This window comes from Vulpes lagopus, chromosome 5, assembly GCF_018345385.1.
Source record: "Vulpes lagopus strain Blue_001 chromosome 5, ASM1834538v1, whole genome shotgun sequence".
Taxonomy (NCBI): domain Eukaryota; kingdom Metazoa; phylum Chordata; class Mammalia; order Carnivora; family Canidae; genus Vulpes; species Vulpes lagopus.
Window position 1 is genome coordinate 89,576,384 of NC_054828.1, and position 15,821 is coordinate 89,592,204.

Sequence of the window (15,821 nt, forward strand, 5' to 3'; positions counted from 1 at the left end):
AAGGATGGAATAGAGTGGGGACATTGATTCAAAAGAAGAGAACAGCTGTGAACAGTTTGATTTATAATGGTATTAAAGCAAATGATTAAGGTTTAGTTTGTACATTCTAAGGTTGCTTGTCCAGTGGTTAGTTGTCGAAATATATTCAGCAAAGAGAAGTCAATTTCTCACTGTGAAACACACCCCGGATAGAATGTATAATTTATTCTGTTGAGGCCAAGGCCACATTTCGTGCTTGATATGTGGGAAGCTGCTACCCACACATCAGTGGTTCTTAGGTAGAAGAGGATTGCTTTAGAATGAAATAAATAACCTTATCAGACACTAATTTTATGGGACAAGAATGTAAATGCAGTGAGTAATCCGAGAGAATGTAAATAGCAGCAAGCTAATTTTCAGAACCATTGCCACTCAGTTTGCAAAATGGCCTTCCTATTTTAAAGAATGAACCCACTGCCACAGGAAGCATAATATCTATAATGGTCACTTATGATGTGAAGAAAATAAAGTAGCCTTTCTTTTTTTTATGACGTAAATCCTTCATATGGTGATCATGGTGTATTTACTGTGCTTCCTGAAAATCTTTGTGGATCTCCCAGACTGACTTTGCTGTTCTTTCTCAGTTTCTCCATAGCCCTCTGCATTCCTTGATCACAACTTGGGTCATACTGAGGTATAATGATTGCCTACTTGGCTCTCTCTATCTTGAAACCATAAACTACTTGGGGTCAAGGACCAACTCTTTCCCAACATTTAGCAGATGGATATATGTATTAAATACTGAGTGAGTAAAAGAGTTCCATGCTAGTTAAGTCCCAAGAGTTTCTCTAACATATATACAGGTGCCCTAAGGAGCTCACAGTTCTTATCTGATTCCAACATCACTGCCTCACAAGAGTTCTGGGTCTGATTTTCCCATTTTTAATTTGATGACTTTCAACAAGATACATAATCTTCAAGTATGTTCTGAGTTTGGGCGATTTATTCATTTTGAACCCCCAAGGTAACCGATTATTTCAGTCATCCTTATTTCTTACCAGTAATGTGTGTTTCTGTAGGGAGCATGACTTCGGCAACTTCACCTATCATTTTAAAATGGGACCCCAAAAGCTTGGAAATCCGGACACTAACAGTGGAGAGACTTTTGGAGCCACTTGTTACACAGGTAAGGGATGATTTGAAACATTCTGTTACTTGTATATGCTTTTATTGTGATTATATGACTCTTCCTAAAACTTAGAAATCTCTAATAGAGTGAATAATACACTATGCCATGGTACTAATTACTGAAGCTATGCTACTGCCTACACTATGGATAGTTTTATTGCCCAATAACATTTGAAGTTCTTTTTTTAAAAAAATTATCATGATTTTTGAAATTAGGTTGATGAGATAATTAAAGAGGGGACCTTGGTGAAGGGGGCTCTCATTGGTAGTAATGAATTCAGAGTCTAAATGAACCATTCCTAGCTCATTTTCAGATGCTAATGCACAGTTGGGAAGAACTGTATTGACTATTTAAGAGCAAAGTATATTACTTTGGAGAATGGAGAATTTATCATGTTGGAAAAATTATCCATTTTTTTGTTGTCATGGTTGCCACATCTCCACAGATGACTGCCAACAGAAAAAAGTTCTCAGAATTTAAGTTTTAAAAGTTAATTTTTAATATCTTATGAAGCATATTCTTTGCTGTATTAAACTCAGAAATCCGTGGAATGTGAAAATTCAAGATTTTCATGGTATATTTTTAGGGAAATATTATGCCAAATTAATGAGATGTTTCTTATACTGGTTTTCCATAGCAGCTATAACAAATTGCCACACACTTAGTATCTTAAAGCATCACAAAGTTATTATCTTATGGTTCCAGATCTCAGAAATCCTAAAGTCAAGATGTTGGTGGAGGTACATTCCATGTGGAGGCTCTGGCAGAAAGTCCATGTCTTGTCTTTTGCATCTTCTGAAGTCTACTTGCCTCTTTTTACTCCTTCCTCCATATTCAAAACCAGCAATGTAGCATCTTAAAATCTCTCTCTGACTCTGACCTCTGCTTCTGTCCTCACATCTCCTCATACCTCCCTTTTATAAGGACCTTATGATTATATTGGGCCCACTGAAATACCCAAGAATAATCTCATCTCAAGATGCTTAACAAAATCACAGCCTTTAAGATAACATATTCACAGTTTCCAGGGATTAGAACATGAACATCTTTGGGGGTCATTCTTCAGCTCAGCATAGTCTGCCTTCCACCCCTCTCTCACCATATTCACATCCTTCCCACATGAAAAGTACATTCACCACATTCTTAGATTCCCCAACATCTCAACCTATTATAGAATCTCTTCAAATCCAAAATATCATCAAAATTTCATCAGCTTAAAAATTCCAAAACTTATCAACTTAAGTAGGTATGGGTAAGGTTCTGGCTATAATCCATTCTTGAACAAAATTCCTTTCCATCTGTTACCTGTGAAAGTAGAAAACAAAATATATCCTCCCAAAATGCATTGGTGTCACAGGCATAGGAAAATAGGCACAGATATTCCCATTGAAGAAGGAAAAAATGGAAGGGGAAAAAAAAGATTATCAACCTCAAGCAATTTAGAAATCCAGCTGGGTAAATTCCCTTGGATTGGAAAGCTTGGGAACAACTGACAGTATTCCTACTAATATAACATTCTTCTTAAAAAAAAAAGATTGTATTTACTTATTTATTTGAGAGAGAGACAATGAGAGAGACAGAGGTAGTGAGAGAGAGAGAGCTCAAGTGGGAAGGAAAGAGAGAAGCAGGGCTCCATCCCAGGATGCTGGGATCATGACCTGAGCCAAAGGCAGATGCTTAACTGACTGAGCCACCCAGGTGCCTCTGATATAACATTCTTAAGAAATTTGTTTTTCTCTCCTATATGTCTTTGGGATTCACTCTATTAGAAAAGAGGGTACTCACAGAACTTTCCCAGATAATCCCATCTCCATTTTTGGCCTCTGCTGAAATGGTCAAGGCTATCTATGAATCACATGCCTAATCTCTTCAAAAAGTACTCTGTATGACTGAATACAAGCCAAAAGTTATCCAGACAAACAATTGACTTTCTTTCTAGAACATGCTTTCCCCAGAGTAGGTTTTCTAATTTTAGTGCCTTTTGCAATTTATATAGGCTGAGAATTTTCCAAATCATCAAATCCTGGTTTCTTTTAGCTTAACAGTTCTTCTCTCAACTTATTTCTTTCTCCTCACATTTTACTATACGAAGGAAGAAGAAATCAGGGCTTACCTTCAACACTGTGCTTGGAAAACTCCTCAACTAAATATCAAAGTTTATCATGTACAATTCTGATTTCCATATAATTGTAAGACACAAAATTCATCTAAGCTTTCTGTCAGTCTTTCTTCCATTTCCCAGGAACATATTCTTCCTTTTTTTCCCCAAGCCTTCACTAGCATCTCCTTTAATACTTGTGTTTCTACAGTCTTTTTATAATGATTTAGATCCTCTCAGGTACCAGAGGCTTTCTCTACCACGCTCCTCACTTCCTTCTGAGTCCTTGCCAGTAAGACCTTTATATCCCTGTTTTTACTAACAGCCTGTTCAAGGCAATCTTGTCTTTTTCTACTAAAATTCTTTAAGTTTTTCTAATATCTGTCTATTACCAATTCCAAAGCCACTTCCACATTTTTAGGTTTTTGTTATAGCAGCATCCTACTCCCCAGGACTAGCATCTGTATGTTTCCAATTGCCATTATAACAAAATACCACAACCTTATAGCTTAAAACAACACAAATTTATTATTCTATAGTTTCAGAGGTCAGAACTCCTAAAGTAAAAGTGTTGGTAAGGCTGTGAACCTTAAGGAGGGCATTCCTGTCATTTTTCAGAATCTGATGTACACCTTCATTTCTTGGTTGTGGTACTCTCATTCTTCTTAAAAGCCACCAGCATACCACCTTCAAATCCCTCTCTCTGACTTTAACTTTTACCATCACACCTTCTCCTCTGACTTTAACTCTCCTGCCTCTCTCTCTCTCTCTTTTTTTTTTAAGATTTTATTTATTTATTCATGAGAGACACAGAGAGAGAGAGAGAGAGAGAGAGAGAGAGAGAGAGAGGCAGAGACACAGGCAGAGGGAGAAGCAGGCTCCATGCAGGGAGCCCGATGTGGGACTCGAACCCAGGTCTCCAGGATCACACCCTGGACTGAAAGGTGGCGCTAAACTGCTGAGCCACCCTGCTGCCCTCCTGCCTCTCTCTTATGAGGACTCTTTATGATGACATTGGAGCCACCCAGATATTATAAAATAATCTCTCCATCTTGAGGTCTTTAAACTAATCACACCTGCGAAGTCCCTTTGTTATTTAAGACAACACATTCACATGTTTTTGGACTTAGGAAATGAATATCTTTGTATGTAATTGTTGAAAAATTTCATTAGATCTATGCACATTTTTTTCAGTTGTGATTCTTTCGGTTGTGATTCTTGTTAGCTCTATGGAAATTTCCTCAAGAAATAGTTAATACTGATAGGCTCTTAGATATGGGAGTATGTTGGCTACTCAGATTATAGTCTGTAGACCAACACCTATGCATGAATTGTTATTGGTCTGCAATAAGCACAGAAATTGAGAGTAAGGGCTTTTAAATTTTTATGACCATTTTACAGAATAATTTTATGTCTCTTGAATCTAATAATTTTAGGCTTGTGTTTTTTATCTTTGTAAATTTTTGAATCACTCATTTTGTTGCATTATTTTATAATGTTTTGGTTTATGAGGTATTGGAATAACAAAAGTATGCCTTTTCATTATAGATAGCTTGAGAAAGACTGGCTTAGGAGATATTTTGGAGTCAGGACAATCTGGTCTGAAATGTAGTTCCTTCAGCCTCGTTAAAAGCAGACTGCATTTTCCTAGCCTCACAATTTTACCTTCAGGTTATGTATCAGTATATTTAATCATTATCATACAAATTAAATGAAACACAATAATTAAAACATAATGACTGGTATAAAGTAAATGCTGATTAAATGTAGTTTCCATTTTTCTGGTTTTTAATGGCTATATATTCAGGCTTGTATTAGCCATAATCCACTACTGTATAAGTCAAGGAGAAGGATATAAATGATCTGGCATGGGAAAACAAAATATTACACATTCACAGATTTTATTTCTTAAAATATTCACATATTTATGTTTTGCTCTTAAATCTGTCTTATCCAAAAAATTGCATATCTAAGATTACAATTAAAAATATTCTTTTCCATAGCTTTCAGTCTAGTTACCTAAATTCTGTCAGATAAAGGCAATGCATTAAAAACTAAAAGGACTGTTAAATGTCCAATTCATATTTGTTCATTTAATACAGTAGGATGCTTAAAACTCTTCTTGAATTTCACACAGTGACTTAGCACTGTAATGAGTCTTAACATTCCTTTAATATCTTCTGTTATCTAAAAGGCTTATCTTTCTTTTCAGTTTTCCTACCCTGACTCAGAGAGAGATTTGTTTTTTTAAATGTGACTTTTCAGACAAGCTTCTCTATTATTTCTCTTGATATTATGGCTATGCTATCAAGACTAAGCATTCCCTCCCCTAGAATAAAGCCTTAATGATAGGACTGATGTGATTGTTGACCTTTGAAGGGCATATGAATAAAAAAGGAGAGATAAGAAAATACTGGATATAAACTCCATGCTCAACATTAAAAAAAAAGGTGGAACTGAGAAAACTAAATCAAATCTCTATTTGTGACACACACACATGCACACACACACACACACACACACACACACACACCCTTTATGAATTAAAGTTCACAGTGGTAGTCCGTGGTGCAATATGCCCATTACCATGCTGGTTTTTCTGATAATAGATAATTAATGAAATAAATACCAGAAATTAAGGGTTCTCAGTAAATTCATTCTAGATCATAAGAAAAATGACATTAGGAATTTACTGGTGATAAGTATTAAAATATCCAACCAAACTATCTCATTTCAATCTTAGTGTATATGAGGTTTATGAGGTTGCATATGTATCTTATGATGTTGAAGTGGCAAGATCCTTTTTGGAGAATTTTTACATTTTGAAAATTATGAAATTTCAAAAGAGAAAGGATTTATCTTATAAATTAGTTCTTAAAAAAATTAGTTTTTGAACTAGATGCCCAAATTTTTTTATAAATTCAAAATAATAAAGATTTTTAATAGACCACATTCTGTGATATTTTTATTAGAAAGCTAAAAAAAAAATTACTCTTAGAACCAAAGGGAAATGCAAAGGATATATGAAAAAGATGTTGTCTTCCTAACAAAATAAACACACCCAATAAAAGCTGTGCTCAGTACAAAATTTTAGCTTTAAATGCCTTTTTTTCTTAAAAAAAAATAAAAATAAACTAAGTGTTCATCCTAAGAAATTAGAAAAAGAACATCAAAAGAAACAAACAGAATTTAATTAACAATGAAAAATGGAATCACTAAAATCTAATACAATTAAAGTGGATAAAGTAATCCACTTGGGATAAAGTGGATAAATAAATTCAAAGTTTGATTCTTCTTTGAAATGATCAATAAAAATCCCTCAAGACACAAACTATGGAAAATGTATAAACAAAAAATATATAGGATTATGAATGAGAAAGCATAGATCATTCTAGGAACAGAAAGGTTAAAAGAAACATAGTAGAGACTATTACATGCAGCTCTACTCTGATGAAACATGCAAACCTAGAGGAAGGAAATAAGTTCCTAGAAAAATTTAAATTACCACAGTATATCCAGAAGGAACTGGAAAACTGGAAAAAGCCATATAAATATTGGGAAGCTGTTTAAAGATCTTTATCAAATAGCACCAGAATAGATGGATGCATAGCTAAATATTATTATATATTATTTGTTTGTTTATTTATTTTAAAGATTTTATTTATGTATTCATGAGAGACACAGAGAGAGAGGCAGAGACATAGGCAGAGAGAGAAGCAGGCTCCATGCAGGGAGCTCGGTGTGGGACTCAATCCCGGGACTCCAGGATCATGCCCTGAGCCAAAGGCAGACAACTGCTGAGCCACCCAGAGTCCCTATTATTAGATATTTAAAGAACTGATAATCAAAATGTTATTTACACTACCATTTCAACTATAGAAAAAGGTAAATATTTCCTCAATTATTTTTGAAGAATCATAATGATATTATTAAAAATTTAAAAAATATTTTAAAATAATTGTCTCACAAGGAGACAATGATGGTTCTATATATCATTTCTGAGTTTAAATGCAAAAAAACCCCACAAAAAACAAAACAAAACAACCAAAACAAAACAAAAATTGTAAAATATAGTAAGTACCATATATATATATATATATATATCTATATATATATATAACAAAATAGGAAATTTTAAAAGAAATATGATAGCTATTATGAGGAAATAAAAATATTTCAGTAACTCAACTGATTATACCATTAGATGGTAAAAAGGCATTTGATAGAATTTTGCACTTATTTCTGCTAAGAACTCTAAATAGGAATGGGATCAAACTTTTAAAATAAAGGAATATACCATGGAAACGTAGGAATAGGACAGGGAAAACACTCTTTATGATCTTGTAATTAATGGGGTTAGGTGACTATATAGAAGATAAATATAACAAATAAGTAAATAAATAAAGTTTCAATTTGTTCCAAACAGCTATAAATCAAAACAGGAAATATTTTTAACTGAAAAAAGTATATATAAGGACAACTATTTTTCCTATGTAAAATGCCTATTAATTTTATAATTATTTAATGTGAAATTTGTAATTATTTTTACACCATTGAAGTAGAGATTATGTATACACAAACTTTGTAGTCAAAGAGGCTTGAGTATTAAGTACAGTGTTCACAGTGATAACTTGAATATGTTATTTTATGTGTTACCAAAGGTAAGTTGTAGATAATAATAATTTGTATCCCATAAGATTATCGAAGGGATATGTGAAGTGGTGCATTAAAGCGATTGATGAAGTGTCTGATATTATTCTGATACAGGTTTGTTTTAATACTGTGCTCTTCACTTCCTGGTAGTAGTGGCTTTCTAGTCATTAGAAAATGGGTACCATGTATAAATTAGGGATTCATTAGATATTTTCTTTAGAAAAATATTTTAATGCAGGTTTAGAAAAGAATACATTGTGTATTACATTTAATCAAGGATTACTAAACCAGAAATCTCTGAAGTTATTGGGAATTCAACTTCAGCAAGCTAATGAAACTCATTCTGTCACAGTAAGATAGAATGGAATTTGCTGGAATTTAGTTCCTTATTTCCTTATAGAAAATGAATCTGCGACTTAAATAACAATAAGCATCTGAAAAAAAGAATATCATTGGTGTTTAATTAACTGTCCTAAATAGGTATAATGGAGAAAGAACCTCCTAAGAAGGGGACCTTCTTACAATCATTTCCAGTATTGTTTTGAGTATTGTCTATGAACTTCTATTAGATTAGGCACTAGTGACTTCTCTATAGGTAGGTCCCTTAAAATTGTGCTCAAAAATTAATTATTTGAAGAGCTAAATAATTAGAACTTCATAACTTATAAATATTGTTAAAATTTAAAATTTAATTTTATACTTTAATAAATACTTGATTTTTTTCCTTCTTATGATATTAAGTCCTCATTAAAAGAGTCATCTTTGTGTGACTTACAACTATAGTTAATTTCCTTGGTTCATTTAAAATCAGGAAATCATGAGATTTAAATTTAAAATCAGGGGATTTAAAGTTGAAAATTATCCCAGAAATAAACTGATACTCAGAAACGGAGTAATTTCTGAGACTTAAGCCAGTGTATGCCTCTTTGTGCTATTCCATACATTGTCTTACATAGGTTATAAGATAGAGTAGTTTCTATATGAATTTACCAAAAGAATGAAAGTATAAAATAATGTCTCATCGTACGCATCTGTCTGGTGAATATCATTATTGAGAACTACCTTAATTCATGATTTATTCATGAGATTCAAAGATTTAACCTCTTGGGTGGTTTCCATGGTGACTCTTTAAGGTTACAATAAATTGCTTGTGTAGCTTTGTAAAAGGGTTAAAATTGTTTAGAAAGTAGATGTACTAAAAACAAATGATGTGAACTCCATTAAGCTGGTTTATTTCTTTGATCATTGTTATATATAGCTCAATTACTCTGTTTTGAAGTATTTTTCTTGTCTTTATTGTTTAATATTTTCATACCAATCCCATTTTAATTTTGGGATGCTATTTTCCTTGTCTGAAAAAAATATATTTTAGTCTTTAATAAAATAAAGTTTCTGTAGGTGAATGAACTACATAAAATACTATAACTTTAATTTTAAAATCTCTTTATTTTGGGATCCCTGGGTGGCGCAGCAGGTTTAGCGCCTGCCTTTGGCCCAGGGCGCGATCCTGGAGTCCCGGGTTCAAATCCCATGTCGGGCTCCCGGTGCATGGAGCCTGCTTCTCCCTCTGCCTATGTCTCTGCCTCTCTCTCTCTCTCTGTGACTATCATAAATAAATAAAAATTTAAAAAAATTTTTTAAAAATCTCTTTATTTTATATTAAAAATAGGATTTGAAAAGAAATATGAGGTTATGATTTAGAAATTTACTTTTCACATATATAAATATTTAATTGAAAGACTGTTATTTTTATTGTTTTGTAAATATTGTTTCATCCCCTAATATTAACATTTTTTAAATTGCTGCATTTTTGTTGTGTTTTGTTCTGTTTGTTTTTACAGTAGGTACATATACCTAAAGTAGTTATTATATTGGAAATAATTCTTCGAATTGAGTTTTTATGGTAGATTGCTTGGTAGTTACTGTGTTTGCCACTACTGAAATAGGAGTTTAATTGGCTAGCATATTGTCTGGAATTAGATTATTTTCTGTTTTGAGATTATGTTAAAAATTTTGATGTCTGCTACTAGATGGGAACGATTCTCTTTTTGTTTTATGGCCAGCTGTGTTGGCTGTGTTTTGAAATTTGAGTAACATATGGAGCCCTTTTAAACAAACAAACAAACAATAAAAACAAGACAAAATTTTCTCAAATTCTAGAATGGATTTAAAGTAGTATAAATGTGGAGTTATTAAGCACATATGTTTATCCATAAAGAAAATTACAAAATAAGTACCAAACCACAAAAACAAAAATTGAAATTAACATTAATTTGATGGATAAAGTTATATCACTGCATATGAGGTGAATGATTATGTTTACTCTAGGCTCTGGGTCTTTTGTGTTAGCAAACACTCACTACCATATAACATGCGATGTGTCAATTTTCCCCTACCTTTAGAATCAACTACTGCAAATCAAAACTAGTGAGTGCACCATGGCATCATTTCACCTTTTGTAACTGTAAATATAATGACAGTTAACACACAACATGTGCCTCTATTTCCTTCTCAAGAGCCTAGGACAACAAACATAAAGTAATATGATATAATATGGTTTTAGAATATAAGCAAACTATATTAACAATGACACAACTAACTTCTATCAAAGTATTTCCTTTCAATATTTCCTTTCAATAATCACTGACTTAAACACAGTGATTATTTTATGAATGCTAATAAGATAAATTTTATTTAGTAAAGAATAAAAGTGAAGTACTAAGGTGCTATGAAGTGAGTGCTCTACATGCTACCTCAGTTTATTAATTTCTTGTTCCCCTCCAAGAAAGGGGTTTTGGAGGTTTTCTTCACACTTTATCAGCTCACCAATCCTGAAATTTCTTGGGGCCTGCGCATAGGGATGGTCCAAGCCGCTGAACTAAATTTGCTAAATTCCTTTCATTAAAGTTTTGTCATTGCTTTGGACTGTTTTTACTGCTCTTGTGTTAGTTGGAGCTCTTCTCCATCAGCACAGAACTAACCATAGATAATCTAGAGCCTCTAAGTAGAAAAGGGGGCAAAATCCTAATGTTTCTTGAGTATGTAGCTGATACTATCCTAGATATTTCTAGGAGTTTTCATTACTTCGTGGGTCAACTTCGTGAAGTCAACATTATTTTCTCCATTTTAGAGATTTAAAAAAAAAAAAAAAAGAAAGAAAGAAAAAGAAATGTTGACCACAGAATAAAAAGCCTAAGGTGAATTATACTGAATTGAGTCTGCTGCTCCTAAGAGGAAAATGGACTGAAAATACTGAATTGGTGAGTTGCTAGTACATCAACCACAGAGAACTCACAGTCAAATGGAAAGAGAGGGAAAGATTAAATTGAAGGAGGGGAAAGGGTGAACTCTCAACATTGAAACAGATAGAGGAGGGGGATAGAAAAAGAGAAAGGTAACCAATAAAACAGACTCTTAACTATAGAGTACAAACTGATTGTTGCTGGAAGGGAGGGAGGTGAGAGGGTGAGTTAAATGGATGATGGGAATTAAGGACGGCACTTGTGATGAGCACTGGGTGTTGTCTGTAAGTGTTGAATCACTATTCTACTCCTGAAACTAATGTTACACTGTATGTTAACTAGTTGGAATTTAAATAAAAACTTGAAACAAACAAAAAAGAGGAAAAGAAAGCAAATCAAGGAGAACTGAATATATTCTTACAGTCAAGACTTAGTTCCTTTTCATGTTTGTATCACCTAATTCTTGCCCATGCCAGATATTTGCTGAAATGGAAACATGACATAAACAAATTCCTTAACATTTAAATGAGTAAGTTAAACTAAAAACCTATTTTTTCTTATAACCTATTAAGTGGTTAATGCATGTGAATTCTCAAACTTACCAATAAATGTATCTTTTATTCTGTTTGGCAATAAATTCAAACCTTAAAATGTGTTTTCTCTTGCACTTTCCATTTCAGTGTGAACAACAACTATTTTAAATGGAAAAAGATGGTATTTAAAAATAAATTTAAAAGTTAATGTCAGAAAAGAATAATTATTTTTATATGCTTGAAACAGGAAAATTAACAAAATCTTATTCATAATAATTCAAAAATTTCAAACAAGAAATTTTAGAAGGTTGGCTAACAAAATTGCTTATAATTACCTTGGACAATATAGAACCTTATCTGAGCTGGCAATCAAAAAAATCCACTCCACCAAACATGAGAATGCCTACAAAGTGACAGCATTGCATTTACTCAGGAAGCCCTAAACTACCAAACTAATTAAAGCTTGTCAGAGATCTGAGATTAAGGATTGGGGCATGGCAACACACCTGCTTTTCTATTTCTTGTCATTCTGTTAAAAGTACAAAAGATATGCTTTGTTTTCACATAATTAAGAAGGAAGGAAGGCTAGGAAAAGTCATAGAAAATCTAACCAGCTATTTTTCTTTCATCTTGACATAACTCTGCATCCTTCTGCAACTCAGCTATCTTGGCTTCATGGCTGTGCCTTCTCAGTCTGTGCTTTATCTTCTTTTTGTACCTCAGCTTTAAATATTTGTGTTTTTCAGAGCTTAGACTTAGGACTCTTTTTTTCTTTTCTCTGCATCTTCCTCCAGTTGATTCTATGCATTCCTATGGCCTTAAATGTTGTCAGTATACTGACAATACTCAAATTTGTATCTTTAGCCTATACCTCTTCGCTGAGCCTTCATCTCACACCTAAGAATTCCCCTTGGTTTCTCTTCTCTCTAATATATACAGCTCTCTCCATCTCTGCTGCTGAAGTCCTGGTTCTAAACCCCTGTCCTTTCATGCCAATAGCCATAATCACTCATTAAACAATCTACCAATCCCACGTTTGCTCACTTCCTATATATTCTCTAAATAGCAATCAGAATAGAATGATCATAAGAAACATTGTTAATTTGATCATATTATTTTCCTGTTTGTAAAATTAGGAAGCTTGCTGTTGTCAAGCAGAGAAATCTTTCTTCTTCTTGCTGGACTATGCAAGCTATGGTGATTGGTACAGGACTTCTACAAAAGATGGCAGGACCCTAAACTCACCTCATCCCATGGATACACTTAGGCAACACCTGCATCAGTGTAAATAACCCAGAAAATGATTGACAGAACAGACTTTCCACAGCTAAACCTAGAGAAGAAGCCACATCAAAGAGGTTAGGAAGGGCAGGGACCATTGGGAACCAAGCTGACCCATGAGACTATCCACATGAGGGAGAGCCAGTACAAGCACAGAGAAGGTAGAGGAGCAGACACCACATCAAGTACCTGAGGCATGAGGGACCCACACTGAGGGGACAAATGCCCAAACACTTGGCTTTGAAAACTATAGGGGCCTTACATTCATTGGCCCTAACACATGGAACTTTAAAATTCAGAGGCTTGGCTCTGGGAGAGCCAGAGGATATTAGGAAACATTAGGAGTGCCTGCCTTTAAAGAGACAGCTTAACAAATAGTGCCACTGAGATACAGCATAAAGCAGCAGTTTGAAAAATGCCTGGGATATATGGAAAGAAGATTTCTGTTAATCTCAGAACATGTTCTGGAGAAGCAGAGATCTTTAGGAGACATCTCCAAGAACAAAAGAACTGGCAGTCAACATTCCCCTTCCTCTCCCCTAGCCTAGGATGTAGGACTAGCTGCAGGAATCAGTGTAGCACAAACACTCTCCACATAGCTTTCTAACAGTGTCCCCTGCCCCTGTGCTCTCCTGTGGACCCACACTGGCCCTCCAACCCAGCCTCCACAGGAGTTCTCCAAAGCAGAGCCACCACCAGGCATTGTGCAAGCAACTGTGACAGAGGCCAGCACTACCCCAAAGTGACTCCTGCCCCAGGTCATACACATTAGTTTGACTGCAGCCCCAGCAGTGTGCTGATGGCAGATATCTGGTCTGACTGCAGGCCCTGTGCACCAACAAAAGGTTTCCAGGAGACAGCACAGGGAGAGCATCTCACAGTTCGGTGCAGCTGCAGCTCTACCCACTGTTTGGACTAACCCCACTCAAGTGTAAGGTGGCCCCAGACTGACCCACTAACAACACAAGGACCACACCCTACCCATAATAGGCAAAGAAAACCATTGCAGACAACTATGCAGAAGTCACATGTGGCTAAATCACAACTGTATGGCACACACAACAGAAGACATCCCTGAAGCACCAGATTCTGGTGAACGTGGGACACCGCACTATAGAACACCACAGGACCTTTTCTTCCCAAGGCCAGTACTTTCAAAAGCAGAACATATAGCTGATTTTCCTAACACATAGAAACAGACACAGAATTACACAAAATGAGGAGACAGAGGAATATATACCAAATGAAAGAACAAGACAAAATCACAGCAAGAGAATGGAACAAAATGGACATAAGTAATATGCTTATTAGAGAATTTAAAGTAATAGTCATAAAGATACTCACTGGACTTGAGAAAAGAGTGGCGGTTCTCAGTGAGACCCTCAACAAAAAGATAGAAAACAACAACAAAAAACAATCAGAGATGAAGAACTCAATAACTGAAATTAAAAATATACTAAACGGAATAGTAGATTAGAAGAAGCAGAACAGATAAGCAACGTGGAGGACAGAATAATGGAAACAAACTGAATAGGAGGAAGAAAAAATATTAAATATAAAAAATAATAATATAAAATGAAAATAGGTTAAGGGACTCAGTGACATCATCAAATGAACAACATTAACATTATAGGGATCCCAGAAGGAGAAGAGAGGGAAAGGGGGGAGAAAATTTATTTGGTGATAGTGAAGGTGAAAACTTCCCTAATCTAGAGAAGGAAACAGAAATCCAGATCCAGGAGGCATGCAGAGTCCCCAACACAATCAACCCAAGGAGGTCCACACCAAGACACATAGTATTTAAATGGCAAAAAGTCATAATAAAAAGAGAATCTTACAACCAAGAGAAAAGAAAACTGTTAAATACAACAGCAACTTCATAGACTATGAGCTGATTTTTCATCAGAAACTTTTCAGACCAGAAGAAAGTGGCATGACAGATTCAGAGTGCTGAAAGAAAAAGACTTGCTAGGAAGAATACTCTATCCAGCAAAGCTCTGATTCAAAATAGAAGGAGAGATAAAGAGTTTTCCAGACAAAGAAAAGTTAAAGGAATCTGTTACCACTAAACCAGTTTTACAAGAAATGTTAAAGAGGACTCCTTGAATGGAAAGACAATAAAGAGGAGTAAAGAAGAATAGGAAGCACAAAATCAGTAAAATTAAGTATATCTAAAAAGTCAATCCAGAAATTTATAAAATAAAATGTTGTAAGGTACGACAGTATATACCTAAAATGTGTGTGAGGGGGACAGGACTAAAAATTTCTTATTTTTAAAATGGGTTCAAACTTAAGTGATTGTCAACTTAATATAGATTGTTATATGCTTAAGATGATAAACCTAATGGTAATCACAAATCAAAAACAAGTAATAGATATGCAAAAAAAATAAAGAAAAGGAATCTAAGTATAAAGAAAGCCAGCAAACCATAGAAAAAAGAGCGAGAGAAGAAAGGAACAGAGAACTACAAAAACAGCTATAAAACAAGTAACAAATGGCTATAAGTACCTAAATATCAGTAATTACTGTGAATGTAATTAGACTAAATGCTCCAATCAAAACACATAGAGTAATGAAATGGATTTAAAAAAAAAAAACAAGACCCATCAACATGGTACCTACAAGGGACTCATGTCAGACCTAAAGACATACAGATTGAAAGTGAAGAAATGGGGGGCTCCTGGGTGGCTCAGTTGGTTAAGTGTCTGACACTTGATTTTAGCTTTGGTCATGATCTCTCAGGTCTTGAGATGGAGCTCCACATTGGGCTTCACACTCAGTGCAGAGTTTGCTTGAGATTCTCCCCTTCTCTCTTTGCCCCTCCCCCCACTCACACACACTCTCT

The 15,821-nt window shown here is 34.5% G+C and overlaps 1 protein-coding gene across 3 annotated transcripts in view; it reads left to right on the forward strand.

Moving 5' to 3' along the window:
• The window catches only part of CTNNA2 (catenin alpha 2), a 1,087,920-nt gene that overhangs the window by 144,045 nt on the left and 928,054 nt on the right, over nucleotides 1–15,821 (forward strand). For all 3 annotated transcript variants that reach the window (XM_041757142.1, XM_041757144.1, XM_041757141.1), the window contains exon 2: nucleotides 1,059–1,165. In XM_041757142.1, coding sequence (XP_041613076.1) covers nucleotides 1,064–1,165 — 102 coding nt within the window. In that variant the 5' untranslated portion in view covers nucleotides 1,059–1,063. The remainder of the gene's footprint in view (nucleotides 1–1,058; nucleotides 1,166–15,821) is intronic.